General features: G+C 45.5%; 1 protein-coding gene across 1 annotated transcript in view; it reads left to right on the forward strand.

Moving 5' to 3' along the window:
* The window catches only part of LOC134336965 (fructose-bisphosphate aldolase C-like), a 31,805-nt gene that overhangs the window by 5,542 nt on the left and 9,333 nt on the right, over positions 1–16,930 (forward strand). The window contains exons 2-4 of the mRNA XM_063031693.1: positions 7,230–7,364; positions 7,866–8,077; positions 10,828–10,882. Of these exons, the coding sequence (XP_062887763.1) occupies positions 7,253–7,364; positions 7,866–8,077; positions 10,828–10,882 (379 nt within the window). The 5' untranslated portion in view covers positions 7,230–7,252. The remainder of the gene's footprint in view (positions 1–7,229; positions 7,365–7,865; positions 8,078–10,827; positions 10,883–16,930) is intronic.

Raw genomic sequence — 16,930 nt, forward strand, 5'->3', positions numbered from 1 at the left:
CTCCCCACACGATTTCTAACTGGGACCTATATGTGAGTGTTGTACCCAGCCCTATTCCAGCCCCCACCCTGTCCCTGTCGACCCAACAGCTAACACTGAGAATTGTCTGTAGCTGACTGTTGTTGAGGAGTAACTGCTGCCCTCTGTATCCTTGACAAATGCTGGTCCTGGCCAATCCATTCTCCCTCTAACCCCATTCTCCTGCCTTCTCCCCATAACCTTTGATGCCCTGACTAATCAAGAACCTATCAACCTCCGGTTTAAATCTACCCAATGACTTGACCTCCACAGCCGTCTGTGGTAATGAATTTCCACAGATTCACCACCCTCTGGCTAAAGAAATTCCTCTTCATTGCTGTTCTGAGACCAAGTCTTCTGGGTCCTAGACTCCCCCACTACTGGAGACGGGCTCTGCCCATTCATTCCATCTCATCCCTCAGGTCTGTAACCCTCCTGTCCTTGTTTGGCTACCATCAGATCTGACCACTCTACTATCCTCCCCAAGGTCTGCCTGTGCACTAGATCGCAAAGACTCCTTTACAAACCATTTACTCAATATTATACATCCTTTACCTTCTCTTGTACATTGCTTGTTTGCCAGTCTCCCTTCATCTGTTTTATCTGGGTTCTATTGTATTTCTTTATTTTTTTCTTGTGAATGCCTGCAAGTAAATGAATCTCAGGTTGTAGCTGGTGATCATATATACACACTTTGATAGTAAATTTACTTTCAACTGACAGCCAGTCACCCCTGCATTGATTGTCTGGAACTGGCTCCCACTCAGACGGGGGCTCAGTTCTAAGACGCTCCTCCTTGATTTTGGATGTCCCTCTGGTCCCGTTGGTGTCGAGCAGCATCTGTGTTGGGGAGTGAGGGGTGAAAGAATCTTCTGGGGTCGAACAGTGTGTTTAAGGGTGGGGGCAAGGAATCTGTGTTGTGTTGAACAGTGTCTGTGTTCCGGAGTGGGTGAGAAGTCTGTGGTGGGGGGAGGGAATCATCAAAGTTTAGAGTCAAAACCTGCAATCCCTCATGTCTCAGTTATGCTTCAACTTGGGCTCCTATGCCTGAGAGTCTGAGATCGGGAGTACTCTGTTGACAAAGGAGATCTGTGAACCAGTAAATTAGTTTATTACTGTTAATTGTACCATGAAACAGTGAAAGGTTTGTGCTGAGCACTGTCTGTACAAATCAAAGTGCACTGAGGTAGAACAAGGTGACTCGATAGAGGTGAACCATAAGAGGCATAGATTGAGTGGAGAGCCAGAGACTCTCCCAGGTGGAAATCACCAATAGGAGGGGGCAAAATTTAGAAGTAATTGTAGGAGGTTGTTGAGTTAGGTTTTGTTTACACAGAGACTGGTGAGGGCGTAGAACACCCTGCCAGGGATGGTGGTAGAGACAGATATATTAGGGGCGTTTAAGGGACTCTTGGATGATAGAAGGCAGATGGGTGATAGAAAAATGGAGGGCTATGTGGGAGGGATGGATTAGATTGATCAGAGTACATTAAAGGCTTGGCACAACATTGTAGGCCGAAGGGCCTGTACTGTGCTGGACTCTAATGTAAAACATAGAAGGACTCTTGGCCTCATAATCTACTGTGCTGTGTTAAAGTCTTCAGCATATGTAAACAAAATTCTGTAAAGCAAAGATGCTTTCAAAAATAATCAAATTAAGTTTCTAAATATTTAAAAAAACAAACTTTAAATGACAGTAAACAATAAAAAACTAATTCAAATCAATATTTGGTGTGAGACCATAAGATATAGGAGCAGAATTAGGCCATTTCGCCCATCAAGTCTGCTCAGCCATTTCATCATGGCTAATCCGTTTCCCTCTCAGCCTCATTCTCCTATAAGACCATACAGAGTCTCCTATAAGACTGTAATAATGCTTGGTGTGACCACCTTTTGCCTTTAAAACTGCACCAGTTCTCCTGGGGATATTGGCATGCAGTATTTATAAGAAAATCGGCTGGTAGGTTGTTCTAAGCATTTTGGAGAACTTGCTACAGTTCTGCAGACTTTGGCCATCTCGCTAGCTTCTGTCTGCCCAGGTAATCCCAGACAGGCTCAGTAATGTTGAGATCAGGGCTCCATGGAAGCCATACATCTGGAACCATATAAAAAATCTCGTGTGCCTCAGACTTCTGCACAGGACTGTACTCGTTATAATCCTGCGTTTTACTGTTTACCCACACTGCTCAGTAGCGTTCACACTTTATTACTGTTTTACCGTATTCCAGTCCAATGCACTGCGTAATGATGTGATCAATATGAACAGGTTGCAAGACAAGCGTTTCACGGTTCATGTGGCAATAATTCCAATTGCAAGAATACGAAATGCAGGGTTACGGTAACGGGGGAATTCTTACACCAGACACAAGGTGGTCAGAACTGGCCATCACAGCAAAAACGGTTAAAACGTCTGCCAGACCAAGAAAATGGAGGACAAGGAGGAGGTAATCCATTTGGGTACACTGGCGTCCGAGCCTCAGCCAAGCGGAGAGGGAAGGAGGCAGGGAGCTGCGTGCAGAGAGGCAGACTGCATCAGTATTCAGACCCCGGCTCATAAACAAGTCAAAGCTTGTGCAAGCATCAGAGTGGGCCTCCTATCTTTTGTCTCCAGAATACTTCTGGTTTATTCACCCTTTCCTTTCCCCTGCACAGGCTGAGTCTCCACAGAACATCTTAAAGATGATCTTTGTCACATGTACATCAAAACACAGTGAAATGCCTCATTAGTGTCAACAACCAAACACAGTCCGCGGATGTGCTGGGGGCAGCCTACAAGTATCATCAGGCTTTCCAACAACAGTAAATGAGAATGTGGGGGGGGGGGGGAGGAGAGGAAGCCAGAGCACCTGGAGAAAACCAACATGGTCACAGGGAGAATGTACAAACTCCTTACAGACAGCGGTGAGAATTGAATGGGATTGCCGGTGCCCTGAAGCTTTGTGCTGACTGCAGTCACTAATCCCGCTCCTTGGTTCTGACTCCTTCCCACTCCCTGGTGGATCTCTGAATGCATCAGGGATATGTCTTTGATTTCCACTCTGACCTTCATTCCATCGGACACAGTCCATTCTCTTGTTTGTTGTAGATGCCCTCATTCATGTCCTGGCTCTATTTCCACTGTGGCAGACTCGCTATCTGTCTCCTGATCTGAATCTCCCCTGCCCCTCTCTCTGTCTGTCCGTGTCTCTAACTGAATCTCCCCGTCCCTCTCTCTGACTGAATTTCCCCTGTCCCTCTCCCTGACTGAATCTTCCCTGCCCCTCTCTCTGTCTGTCTGTCTGTCTCTGACTGAATCTCCCCGCCCCTCTCTCTGTCTGTCTGTCTCTGACTGAATCTCCCCTGCCCCTCTCTCTGTCTGTCTGGCCCTGACTGAATCTCCCCTGCCCCTCTCTGTCTGTCCTTGTCCCGATCTGAATCTCCGCTGTCCCTCTCTCTGACTGTCTGTCCGTGTCTCTGACTGAATCTCCCCTGCACCTCTCTCTGTCTGTCCATGTCTCTGATTGAATCTCCCCTGACCCTCTCTCTGTCTGTCTGTCCGTGTCTCTGACTGAATCTCCCCTGCCCCTCTCTCTGTCTGTCTTTGTCCCAGATCTGAATCTCCCCTGCCCCTCTCTGACTGTCTGTCCGTGTCTCTGACTGAATCTCCCCTGACCCTCTCTCTGATCTGAGTCTCCCCTGCCCCTCTCTCTGCTTGTCTAAGTCTTGTGACCCCATAGATATTTATAGATCTGCACTGTCAGAGTTAAGCAGAACCCTTGTTATTTAAAATCCTTACTATCCGTTCCAAATCCTTATTTGTCCTTGCCGTTCCCATTGCTGTAATCTCCACTGCTCTCCATCTCCCTCTTCTGTGTTCTCACAGTTCTGGCATCTGGACACTCTCCAGCTTTCCTCACTTTGCCACTGGTGATTCAAATCTCTGCTGTCTCCTCCCTGGAGCTCCGTTTCCACTTTTACAGATACTGAAGACCTCATTGAAGTTTTAAAGATTATGAGAGGCACAGATAGAGTGGACAGACAGTATCCTTTTCCCAGGGTTGAAATGTCTAATACCGGAGGCCATGCATTCTAAGGTGAGGGGGGGGGGGTAACTTCAAAGGTAATGTGAGGGGCAAGTTTTTTTACACAGGGTGAGGCATATACATTGGGAATATTTAGATAGGCACATGAATGTGAGGCAAATGGAAGGATAAGGACATTGTATAGGCAGAAGAGTTTAGTTAGCCATTGGATCACTGTTCCTGTGCTGTACTGTTCTATATTCTCTGAAACCTACGACTGACAGCCCTTCTCTGGGTGTGATAATGTTCCCGTCAGTACAGAATCAGAATCAGGTTTATTTTCACCGACGTATGTCATGAACTTTGTTGTTTTGTGGCAGCAGTGCAGTGTAATTCATAATAATCACTATAAATTACAATAACAGAACATTCAGCCCACAATGCTGTGCCAACATTCTAACCTACTCCAAGATCAATCTAACCTTCCCCTCCCACAGAATCTCCATTTTTCTGAGTCTCTTAAAGTATCTGGCACTACCACCACCGCTGGCAATGTGTTCCCCTCACCCACCACTCTCCGTGTAAAGAACCTACCTCTGACATCCACTCCACCCCGTACCTCCCTCCAGTCACCATAAAATTATGCCATTTCCACCCTGGGAAAAAAATCTCTGTCCACTTAATCTTTGCCTCTTATCATCTTGTACACCTCTATCAAATCACTCTCATCCTCCTTCACTCCACAGAGCAAATATAAAGAAAAATAGAAAAAATAAACAAACAGCAAAATAGTGATGTGGTGTTTATGTGCCATTCAGAAATCTGATGGCAGGGGAAGCTGTTCCTAAGTCACTGAGTTTGCGTTTTACAAATTGGTCAGTGAGTTTGCGATTTACCCTGATGCGTGATGCAGTGCTGAGAGGGCTGATCATACCTGCACTGAACAATTGGGAGGGGAAACAGTATTTTGGCTTTTTGTGTTGCAAGAGGATTATTGCACAACTTCATGAAATGAACAGGTAAATTGGTTTACTACTGTCACATTTACTGAGCTACAGAGAAAAACTTTGTTTGCATGCCATCCAATACAGATCAATGCATTACACAGTGCAATGAGGGCATACAGGGAAACCAGTAACAATGCAGAATAAAGTGTTACCGTTACTGAGAAATTGTCTGCCTGCAGTGCACTAAGGTGCAAGGTCTTAACGAGGTAGATTGTGAGGTCAATCACACCAGTTAAAATTTAATTGTCACTCAACCATACACATGAATACAGCCAAACAAAACAGCATCCGTCTGGAGCCAAGGTGCAAATCACAGAACCAGCAGTCGTGCACAGCACAAGGCACATATAGCACATATACAATAGCAAGTAAACATATAGTATAGTACACACAAAATATATATATATATATAGCCCAATTGCCTGAGAGACATGTTCTGTAAGTTGAAGGTTTATGGGTGTTTTTGGCAAGAACAAACAGTTAGTGGTAGGCAGACAAATATGCAATCCAGCTTGCCATTCCACCAAGCAAACAGCAGAGGGCAGCACCAACAAGAGGGGCTAATCCCCAGCCTAGCATGGACACCGCTGCTGGCATCTGTTCTCCTGGACTGCTGCAACAGGCAAGCCTCTGGCTTGAGGCCACAGCTGCACTGCAACCAAGGCCACACAGCTCCCCTGCCGCCCGTCTCTCCAATAAACAAGGGAAATGGACCTGCACCATTTTACACTGCCAATTTCCAACAGGGTCTTGCAATGGCAAGAGAAATGACCAAGACAATCACTCACTGTTGGATTGTGCACTGCCTTCACACAATTCCGAAGCCTCACTGTAGCAGGTAGGAACAAGATTTGCACCAAGTCCAGCTCCTTTGCCAAGGAGCAGCTCGCTGATGGGGTAAACCTGTAGTCCCTGAAGTTGTTCATGTCCCGCAGTGCTGCCATCTTGCTTCAGACTAGGGAACTGTTCAATAGTTTTATAACATCTGTCCTTGATCCTGGTGGGACGTGCTTTCAGGCTTTTGTATCTTCTGCCCGATGGGAGAGGGGAGAAAGGAGAATATGCAGTGTGGAAGATTTGTTTGATTATGCCAGCTGCTTTAGCAAAGTAGTGGGAAGTGTGGACAGAGGTGTGAAATGTTGTCCACAGGCCAGGCCTCCCTCCCCGAGGAAGTGTTTACTTGTTAGAGGGCATAGACTGAATTGGTGGGACTGTCCTATGAGTAGGGTTAGGCAGAATGCACCCTCTGGTACTCTCTAGAGTTTAACAGAATGAGAGAGGATGTCATTGAAATGTACAAAATTCTTACAATGTTCCTTTGGCTAGCATGGCTCAAACCAGAGATCACCGTCTCAGTAACTGGCCACGTAGGACTGATGTTCCTTTACAAGATGGGTAGCCCCAGCTTTTATCAATACCCCTCAGAGATTGTCTGCCTAGTGTCAGTGGTCACATAACCAGGACTCGTGATATGTACCAGCTGCTCATACATCCATCACCTGTTCCCGTGGTTTCATGTGACCCTGATCTGGGGTGTGGGGGGCTAAGCCCTGTTGTTGCTTGGGGTGGAAAGTGCAGGGGATTTAATTTTGAGACAACTAGAATATAAAAGCAAGGATGTAATGCTGAGGATTTATGTCTCGGAGTATTGTGAGCAATTTGGGACCCCTACCTAAGAAAAGATGTGCTGACATTGAAGAAGATCCAGAGGAGGTCACAAGAAGAATTCTGGGAATGCAAGAGTTAATGTATGAGGAGCGGATGATGGCTCTGGACCTGTACTTGCCGGAGTTTAGAAGCATGGCAGGGGGAATCCACTGACACCTATGGAATATTGAAAGGTTCAGATAAGAGTGGATATGGGGAGAATGTTTCCTACAGTGAGGAATCATAGGGCAGAGCCTCAGAATACAGGGATGTCTCGTCAGAACGGAGATGAGGAGGAATTTCTTTAGCCAGAGAGTGGTGAATCTATGGAATTCATTTCCACAGACGGTTGTGGAGGACAACTCATTAGGTATATTTAAAGCAGAAGTTGATAGGTTCTTGATTAGTCAGTATGTCAAAGGTTATGGGGAGAATGGGGTTGAGAGGGATAATAAATCACTCGATGGTCTGAATGCTCCTATGTCTGAGGGTTTTATAGCTCTGTTTCTGAATCACCAACGTAGTACTAACCTGCAAATTTTGCACTCTCTTGCAGCTTTGGGCACGGACCGTTTGAAGATGACGCACCAATTTCCAGCGCTTTCTCCTGAGCAGAAGAAGGAATTAAATGATATTGCCCTGCAGATTGTGTCACCCGGAAAGGGCATCTTGGCTGCTGATGAATCTGTGGGTTAGTCTACACTGTCATGTTCTCTCCAGCATGTGTGGTATTGGTGATGGGCAGAGGGATGTCGTCGAAGTGACTATTGTGTGTAACTGTGTGTGTATATGTCCAGAAACCTGAGAAAACCAGACAGGTTTATTATGTCTGACAAACGGCATGAAATTTATTGTTCTGTGGCAGCAGCACAGCACAAGACCTAAAAAAGTTACAATAAGAAGATAAAAAAGATAAACAGTGAAAACAGGGAGCAAAATAGTGAGGCTGTGTTCAATGTCCATTCAGAAATCGATGGCAGAGGGGAAGAAGCTGTTCCTGAATCGATGAGTGTGTGCCTTCAGTCCCCTGTACCCCCTCCCTGATGGTAACAATGAGAAGAGGGTTTGTCCTGGGTGATGGGGGTCCTTCATGATGCATTCTGCCTTCTGAAGATGTCCTTGCTCTGTCACTCTCCAATGAACAGTCTGCTAGTTTTAATTTTGACCTGAGACCTTCTCTTCCATTGCACAGGGAGCATGGCCAAGCGCCTGACCCAAATCGGTGTGGAGAATACGGAGGAAAATCGCCGTTTCTACCGGCAGATCCTGATGACGGCTGATGACCGGATCAAGAACTATATCGGGGGCGTTATCTTCTTCCACGAGACTCTGTACCAGAGCACTGATGACGGGACGCCCTTCATTAACGTCATTAAAGAGAAGAACATTCTGGCAGGGATCAAGGTACATGGCTCAGGCCTCTTCTTGGGCAACTCATGGCATCATGCCAACGTGGTGGTGGTTCCCAGGACACGATTACAGCCCAGGGCATACCGGAGTTTCAGAATTCAAATCTGGTTCCTCTGTAAGGAGTTTGTATGTCTCCCCGTGACTGCATGGGTTTCCTCCGGGTGCTCCGATTTCTTCCCACATTCCAAAGACATACGGCTTAGTAGGGTAACTGTCATTGTAAATTGTCCTGTGATTGGGCTAGGGTTTAATAGGTGAGTTGCTGGGGCTGGAAACGCCTGGTCTGCACTGTCTCTCTAAATGAATTAAGTAAATAACGGTGACAGTGATTGTTGCCTCCCCGAGAAGTAGGACTGAGATGAGATGAAATGAATTCCTAACCACTGAGCACCATAGACAGAACATAAAGAGATTTTTAAAGATTAGCTTCATTTGTCAAATGTACATTCAAGTACATTGTTTGTGTCAAATCGGTGAGGATTGTGCTGGGCAGCTGGCAAGTGTTGCCATGCTTCTGGTGCCAACACAGGAGGGGTATGGTGTCTGGTCTGGGCACAGGTCAATGGGACAAGGCAGATTAATGGATCAGCACAGACTAGATGGGCCGATAGGCCTGGTTCTTTCCTGTAGTGTTATGTCTCTCTGACTCTGACTCTGTAGCTTGCCCACAACTTACTAACCCACACGTTTCTGGGATGTGCGAGGAAACCAGAGCAGCCGGAGGAAGCCCAGCACAACCCGAGGATGTGCTGGCGTTAGGCCGCAAATCTCACCAAGTGTTCCAGCGCCAGCAGAGGAACTCGGCATGCTGCCCCAAAGTTTGCGACCCTGACCCGCTGACCTGCTGCCTGGTCCAGTGTGACAGCCTGAGACCCTGGGTCATTCCCCCTGACCCGCTGACCTACCATCTGGTCCAGTGTGACCCGTACCCAGACCACAGCCCTCCATACCCATTCCATCCATGTGCCTATCCAAACTTTGCTTAAGTAGTTGTGCAGAGTGTGGAAAGCTGCTGAGAGTTACAATGGGACATTGATAGGATGTAGAGCTGGGCAGATGAGACGTGGCAGATAGAGTAAAAGCCAGAAGAGTGTGAAGTGATTCACTTTGGAAGGTCGAACTTGAAGGCAGAGTACAGGGTTTATGGCAGAATTGTTAGCAGTGTGGAGAAACAGAGGGATTTAGGAGTCCACATCCATAGATCCCTCAAAGTTGCAGCACAAGTTGATAGGCTGGTTAAAAAGGCATATGGTGTGTTGGCCTTCATTAGTTGGGTGATCAAATTCAAGAGCTGTGGGGTAATGTTGTAGTTCTATAAAACCCTGGTTAGACCACATGGAGTATTGGTTCAGTTCTGGTCACCTCATTATTGGTAGGATGTGGAAGATTTACCAGGATGCTGCCTGGATTAGAGCGCATGTCGTATGAGGACAGGTTGAGTGAGCTAGGGCTTTTCCCTTTGGAGTGAAGGAGGATGATAAAAGGTATTGATTGAGTGGACAGTGGGAGACTTTTTCCCAGGGTGGAGATGGCTAATAGGAAGGAGGGACATAATTTTAAGGTGATTGGAAGAAAGTATAGGGGGGATGTCAGAGGTAGGATTTTTTACAGAGAGAGTGGTGGTGTATGGTGGTAGAGGTAAATACATTAGGGACATTTAAGAGACTTTTAGATATTAAAATGGATGATAGAAAAATGAAGGCTATATGAGAGGGAAGGGTTGGATTGGTCTTGGTGGGTACTTTGTGGGCCAAAGGGCCTGTACTGTGCTGTTCTGTGTTCCGAATGTTACAATTGACATGTCCACCAATTCCACTGTCAGCTCATTCCACACTCTCACACCCTCCCCTTAAACATTTCACCTTTCACCCTTAACCCATGACCTCTGGTTGTAGTCTTGCACAACCTCAGTGGAAAAAGCCTGCTTGCACTTACCCTATCCATACCCCTCATACATAATGTTGTACACCTCTATCAAATCTCCTCTCATTCTCCTACACTCCAGGGAATGAAGCCCTAACCTGTTCAGTCTTTCCCTATAACTCAGGTCCTCAAGACCCACCAACATCCTTGTAACTTTTCTCTGTACTCTTTCAATCTTATTGACATCTTTCCTGTAGGCAGGTGACCAGAACAGCACACAATACTCCAAATCAGGCCTCATTAACGTCAACGTAACATCCCAACTCCTGCACTCTGATTTATGAAGGCCAACATGCCAAAAGCTTTCACAAACATGAGAAGTTTTGCAGATGTTGGAAATCCAAAGCAACGCACATAAAATGCTGGAGGAACTCAGCAGGCCAGGCAGCATCAATGGAAAAGACTGCAGTCAACGTTTCATGCCGAGACCTTTCAGCAGGACTGTCGGAGTCCTGGCAAAGGATTCGGCTCAAAACGTCGACTGTTCACTCTCTTCCATCGATGCTGCCTAGCCTGCTGAGTTCCCCCAGCATTTTGTGTGTGATGCCAAAAGCTTTATTTAAGACCATATCTACTTGTAATGCTACTTTCAAGGAATGATGGCTATGTACTCCCAGATCCCTCTGTTCTATGACACTCCTCCCACCCACTGTGTAAGGTCTTCAGATTCTTACATTAAAATTTTCTCTGTGATAAGGAATGATTCTTTGAGAGTGATGTGAGTTTAATTTTTTTCCTGTGAACATTGCACACCAATTATAAATGTCAATGTTGTACTTCTAATCCAAGGGTTCTTGGACTAAACTGTTATGTATTTCCAGGTTGATAAAGGCGTTGTCACCTTGTCTGGAACCAACGGCGAGACCACCACCCAAGGTAGACGATCTGCTGCTCCGGGAGTGTGGAACATCTGTGTGGTGTGGTGGGAGATGGGTGTTTTAGGGGTGGGGGTTGTGTTACAACTTTCTATGGATTCCACTCTCCTGCCTGCCACTGTGATTCCCCATCTTGCTATTTTGGTGTCCCCTCATTTCTCCCTTTCTCTGCAGCTCAAAACATTTTGGGATCTGGGAATGGATCTGTATTCCTTGAAAGTGCGTCAAAGCTAGATAGGGTTGTAAAGGGAGTTTTTGGCACGTTGGCCTTCATAGATCAAAGTATTGAGTGCAGGAGATGGGATGTTATGTTGAGGTTGTATAAGACACTGGTGAGGCCTAATTTGGAGTATTGTGTGTAGTTCTGGTCACCTACCTACAAGAAAGATGTCAATAAGGTTGAAAGAGTTCAGAGATGTTACCAGGTCTGCAGGACCTGAGTTACAGGGAAAGGTTGAATAGGTGGTCTTTATTCTTTGGAGCATAGAAGGTTGAGGGGGGACTTGATAGAGGTATTTAAAATTATGAGGGGGGCTTTTGCAGCTTGTTGATTGAGCCGCATATGGAGTGGAAGTGGCACAGGGCAGGCAGCCTTGGTGGCCCAGGTACGACAGACCTATCGAGAGGACAACACCCAACCTAAGAGTGACTACTCCACCATTGAGCCTGGAGATTTAGTCCTGATTAAGAACTGGGATGGTAAGAAGTTGGAACCGACGTGGAAAGGACCATACAAGGTGCTACTGACAACACCTACTGCAGTGAAGGTGGAAGGGCAGCTCCAGTGGAAACATCGAACGGACTGTAAACACGTTACTGGCGGAACTGATAAGGACTGAAAAATGTATTGGTTAATGATGATTTTAATGACCCTAAGGGGACCTGCCCCTGTTTTGGGAGGCCCCCAGGTTAACACTTTTCTGTCCCTCTGCTATAGCTACGCTAAGCAAGTAGAACAGGGAGCATGTTGGGTATGTTTTGTATTATGTTGTAGAAGTGACAGTCTGTTCTGAAAAGTTATCATGTAATGATAAAAAGGAGGGAATGATAAAGTTTAAGGGAATTGGGGGATTCTCAGATTCCTGTGAATAATGGGTTAAGTACCCACTATGTCTGTGTATTTTGTGAGTGACTGCAGCGTGTTTGAATAATGTCTCACAGCTGCTGCTTTGGAGCAAGATAAGGGTTAAAGTTCACACAGATCCACATAAGGTGTCTCCTGATTTTTCGCACCTTTTGGTTTCGACAAAAGTCAGTACCTGAAGGAAATTAGACAGGACATTCCTTTCTTAATTAAAGCATAAATTTGGTGGATGTTCTTATCTTCGTAATTAAGTTTTGGCTCCAACAAACTAGATAGGACATTCCTTTTTTTAATTAAAGTGGCTGGAGTGTCTATCAGACAGATTGTTCTTTTGTATCAATAGTTCATTGACTTGGCTGGAATGTTTATCAAACTGATTGTTCTTTTTGCATTGGTGGCCTTATAAGTTGTAATAATTCTGGAAGTCGAACAGTGAGTGAACTTGTTGAATGGCCGGAGGGATGAAAATGCTTCTCCCCTGATGACAGGACCAAGTTCACTCACTGGCTGAGCTCGAAGAAATAAACTGGTGAAAAGAAACGTAAAAAAATAAAATAAAATGATGAGGGGGATAGATAGAGTTGACATGGATAGGCTTTTTCCATTGAGAGTGGGGGAGATTTAAACAAGAGGACATGAGTTGAGAGTTAAAGGGCAAAAGTTTAAGGGTAACACGAGGGGGAACTTTACTCAGAGAGTGGTAGCTGTGTGGAATGAGCTTCCAGCAGAAGTGGTTGAGGCAGGTTCGATGTTGTCATTTAAAGTTAAATTGGATAGATATATGGACAGGAAAGGAATAGAGGGTTATGGGCTGAGTGCAGGTCGGTGGGACTAGGTGAGAGTAAGCGTTCGGCACGGACTAGAAGGGCCGAGGTGGCCTGTTTCCGTGTTGCAATTGGTGTATGGTTAGGACTTTATTCCTTAGAGCACAGGAAAATGAATGAAGATTTGATATAGGTTTACAAAATTATGCAAGCAAGCTTTTTTTCACTAAGTTTGGGTGAGACTCGAATTAGAGGTCATAGTTTAATGGTGAAAGGTGAAATGTTCAAGGGGAACTTGAGGGGGAACATCTTCACTCAGAGGGTGGTGAGAGTGTGGAATAAGCTGCCAGCGGAAGTGGTGGATGCGGGTTCAGCTGTAACATTTCAGAGATGTTTGGATAAATCCATTGATAAGAGGGGTACGGAGGGCTGTGGTCTAGGTGTGGGTCGATGGGAATAGGCCAGAATAACTGTTTGGCATGGACTAGATGGGCCAAGGGTCTTGTTTCTCTGATTTTGAACTGAAGTCAGGTCATTGAATGAAACGTGAGCTGCCTCGCGCTCTCCATCAGGCCTCTTCAACTTTAAAATAATTCATCCAATCATCTCAAGATGCTTTTGTCATATCCTGATGTTTCAGCAGTAACTGTGATCTACAAGTTCACTAATAGGACATCAGGGTTAACTCCTCTGCTCTTGTAATGTTTTTATAACTGCCTGAGGGAGCAGAGGGCACCCTGGTGCAATACCCCATCCCACAGATCCCTGTACGACACTGTTTGTGCCTGGGTTATCTGCTCAGACCCCTGGGGTGGGGCTTGACCAAAACTTACTGAAAGATCGGAAACACAGGAGATTCTGCAGATGCTAGACATGCAGAGCAATGCACACAAAGTGCTGGAGGAACTCAGCAGGTCAAGCAGCATCTATGAAAAGGAATAAGGAGTCGATGTTTCAGGATGAGATTCTTTGTGAGGAGCAGAGAAGAAGCAGGAATAAGAAGGTGGGGGGTGGGAGTGGAGGGGAAGGGGTGCAAGCTGGCAGCTGATAGGTTTCAAGGTACAATTTAATGTCAGAGAAATGTATACAATATACATCCTGAAATGCTTTTTCTTCACAACCATCCACGAAAATAGAGGAGTGCTCCAAAGATGAATGACAGTTAAATGTTAGAACCCCAAAGCCCCCGCCAGCTCCCCCTCCCATGCGTAAGCAGCAGCAAAGCAACGAACCCCTCCCCCTCCAGAAAAAAGCATCGGCACCCCCCACCGAGCACTCACTCTTGCAGCAAAGCATCAATAAAGACACAGACTTGCAGTACCCCAAAGACTACTCGTTCACCCGGTAATTCGACATACCACCGGCTCTCTCTCTCTCTCCCTCATAAGGGAAAAAGAGATGTCTCCGTTTCACAGCGAGAGGTGAGACCAGGAGAGGGGGAAGATGGGTGAGTGGGGTAGGGCGTGGAGTGAGAAGCTGGGAGGTGATAAGTGGAAGAAGTAAAGGCTGAAGAAGGAACCTGATAGGAGAGGAGAGTGGACAGTGGGAGAAAGGGAAGGAGCAGGGGCACCAGAGGGAGGTGGTGGGCAGGCGAGGAGAAGAGAAGGGGTTGTAGTGACCAGAATGAGGAATGGAAAAAAGAGAGAATGGGGAAGTGGGGGGAAAGTTACTGGAAGTTTGAGAAATCAAATTTCATGCCATCAGGTTGGAGACTACCCAGACCGAATATGAGGTGTTGTTCCTCCAACCTGAGTTTGGCCTCGTCATGTTGCAGTACAGGAGGCCATGGACCGACATGTCGGAATACGAATGGGGAATCAAATTGAAGTGGCCATCAGGAAATCCTGCTTTCCATGGCAGATGAAGCAAAATCGCTCGACAATGCTGTCCCCCAATCTACATCGGGTCTCACCAATGTGAGCACTGGGTGCAGTAGCTGACGCCAGCAGACTCTCACAGGTGAAGTGTAGCCTCACCTGGTGGTACTGTTTGGGCTTTGAGTGGAGGTGAGGAAGGTGGTCAATGGGCAGATGTTGCACTTCCTCTGCTTGCAGGGATAAGTGCCGGGAGAGAGATCAGTGGGAAGGGAAGAGTGGACAACGAGGTCACGGAGGGAGCAATCCCTGAGGAGAGTGGAGGAGGGGAGGAAAGATGTACTTGGTAGTATGATCCTGTTGGAGATGGCAGAGATTGGGGAGAATGATGTAGAGGCTCTTGGGGTGATAGGTAAGGACAAGGGGAACTCCATCCCTGTTATGATGTGTGGGGAAAAAGTCAATGCAGATGAGGGTAGCATCAATGATGAAGGAAGAGAAACCCTATTCTTTGAAAAAGAAGGACATCTCAGATGTTCGAGAATGGAAAGCCTAATCCTGAGAATAGATGTGGTGGAAATGGAGGAACTGAGAGAAGGGAATAGCAGTTTTCAAGTGACAGTGGGAAGAGGTATAGTGAAGATAGCTGTGAGAGTCAAAAGGCTTATAAAGGATATCAGGAGACAGTTTTTCTCCATAGATGGAGACAGAGATCGAGAAAGGGGAGGGAGGTAACAGAAATGCACCGAATCCCAGTGGATCAATATCCCTCTAGAACTATATATGTATTCAGCAGATAAGAAAAAAACTGGTCAAGCAAACTAAAAACCCTTCCTTAAAAAATACAATAATGGTTAGGCATGATGCTCTTGCGTATTTGGGAGAGACATCACAGTTATCCCAGTTTACTCCTATCTTTGGTAATGATAGCTTCTGGCCCGGCAGAGCAGACCCTGGTTTTGAAACTTGGTCAACCCAAGGCATAGCTAAGGTGTCTGATCTTTATAATGGCAATACATTTATGTCACCTGAAGAACTCAAAGCCACATATGGAATTCCAACAAAACACTTTTTTAAGTACCTTCAGTTGCGAAGTTTTATTATGTCCATGCAAGGTTACAGTTTGAAGCTCCCCCCTTTATTTGCCCTAGAAGACATCACTCTGAAACTATCTGAAGCTAGGGGACATGTGTCTGTATTATACAATTTGTTTGCAAGTAAATGCAAAGAGTCATCAAACAACATACTACAAGCATGGAGAACTGATTTGCATGAGAATCTGTCAGAAGAAGAGTGGTCAGAAGCTTATTCCTTAGTTCAAACCCAATCAGTGAACACTCATTCTAAATTACTACAAGAGGATAACCAGACAGTACATTACTGCAGTCAGGTTGCATCACTTTAACCCCAACACTCCAGACACGCATTAAATGTAATCATCAAAAGGGGTCTCTGTTCCATTGTATGTGGGAGTGCCCCCGGATAATCTGCTTCTGGAAGAAGGTGCTGGATTTGATTAGTCAGATTATTGGATAAAACATGCCCCTTGATCGTAAATTACGTATTCTGAATATTTATCCAAAGGACTTTGTAACCTCCAAAAATGTAAGGTCTCTGCTTAAGATTTGTTTTTTGGAAGCCAAACGCTGCATAGCCTATTCATGGAAGAAACCAGCAACCAGTGGACTCTCACAAAGGCTGAAAGGAATGACTTCTTATCTTGCTCCAGGAAAGATAAACTACATCACAAAAAACAAACTTGGCAAATTTCAGGAAATTTGGGACATTTTCTACACGTTTCTGGAGAACAATATTCAGGATGATGAAAGTAATGAACTGAATTGACTGCTTTTTTTAATGGCGGGGTGTTTCCTTTTTTTTGTGTGTGTTTTCTTTTGATTTCTTATGTATTTTATTTTTTCTTTTCTTTAACTTTGTACTTTCAAACCTATGGATGATCTAATGTGTTTTCTTTTCATTCTGTAAAAGCAATAAAGAGATGTTTAAAAAAAGAAATACACCGAATGAATTTAAGGGCAGGGTGGAATCTGGAGGCAAAGTTGATGAAATTGAGCTCAGCACTGGGGCATGAGGCAGTGCCAATGCAGTCATCAGTGCAGAGCAGGAAGAGTTGGGGAGTGTTACCAGTGTAGTGATGAAGATGAAACTCAGCCAACGTGGCTAGTGTGTATTTTGGCAAATTCCCATTGCATGATTTATTGTTAATTGCTTCAGTGCTGCCTTCGGAATTACTGAATATGGACCTTCCCACTGAACGAGTCGAACTGTGAGCAAATGGTAATAGTCACTGTTTAAACATAGTCATCCAAATTGCTTTCAGCCAAAACTAATTTTTAGTTTGACCTATCATGTCTTGCATTACAAAA

This window comes from Mobula hypostoma, chromosome 23 (genome assembly GCF_963921235.1).
Source record: "Mobula hypostoma chromosome 23, sMobHyp1.1, whole genome shotgun sequence".
Classification (NCBI taxonomy): domain Eukaryota; kingdom Metazoa; phylum Chordata; class Chondrichthyes; order Myliobatiformes; family Myliobatidae; genus Mobula; species Mobula hypostoma.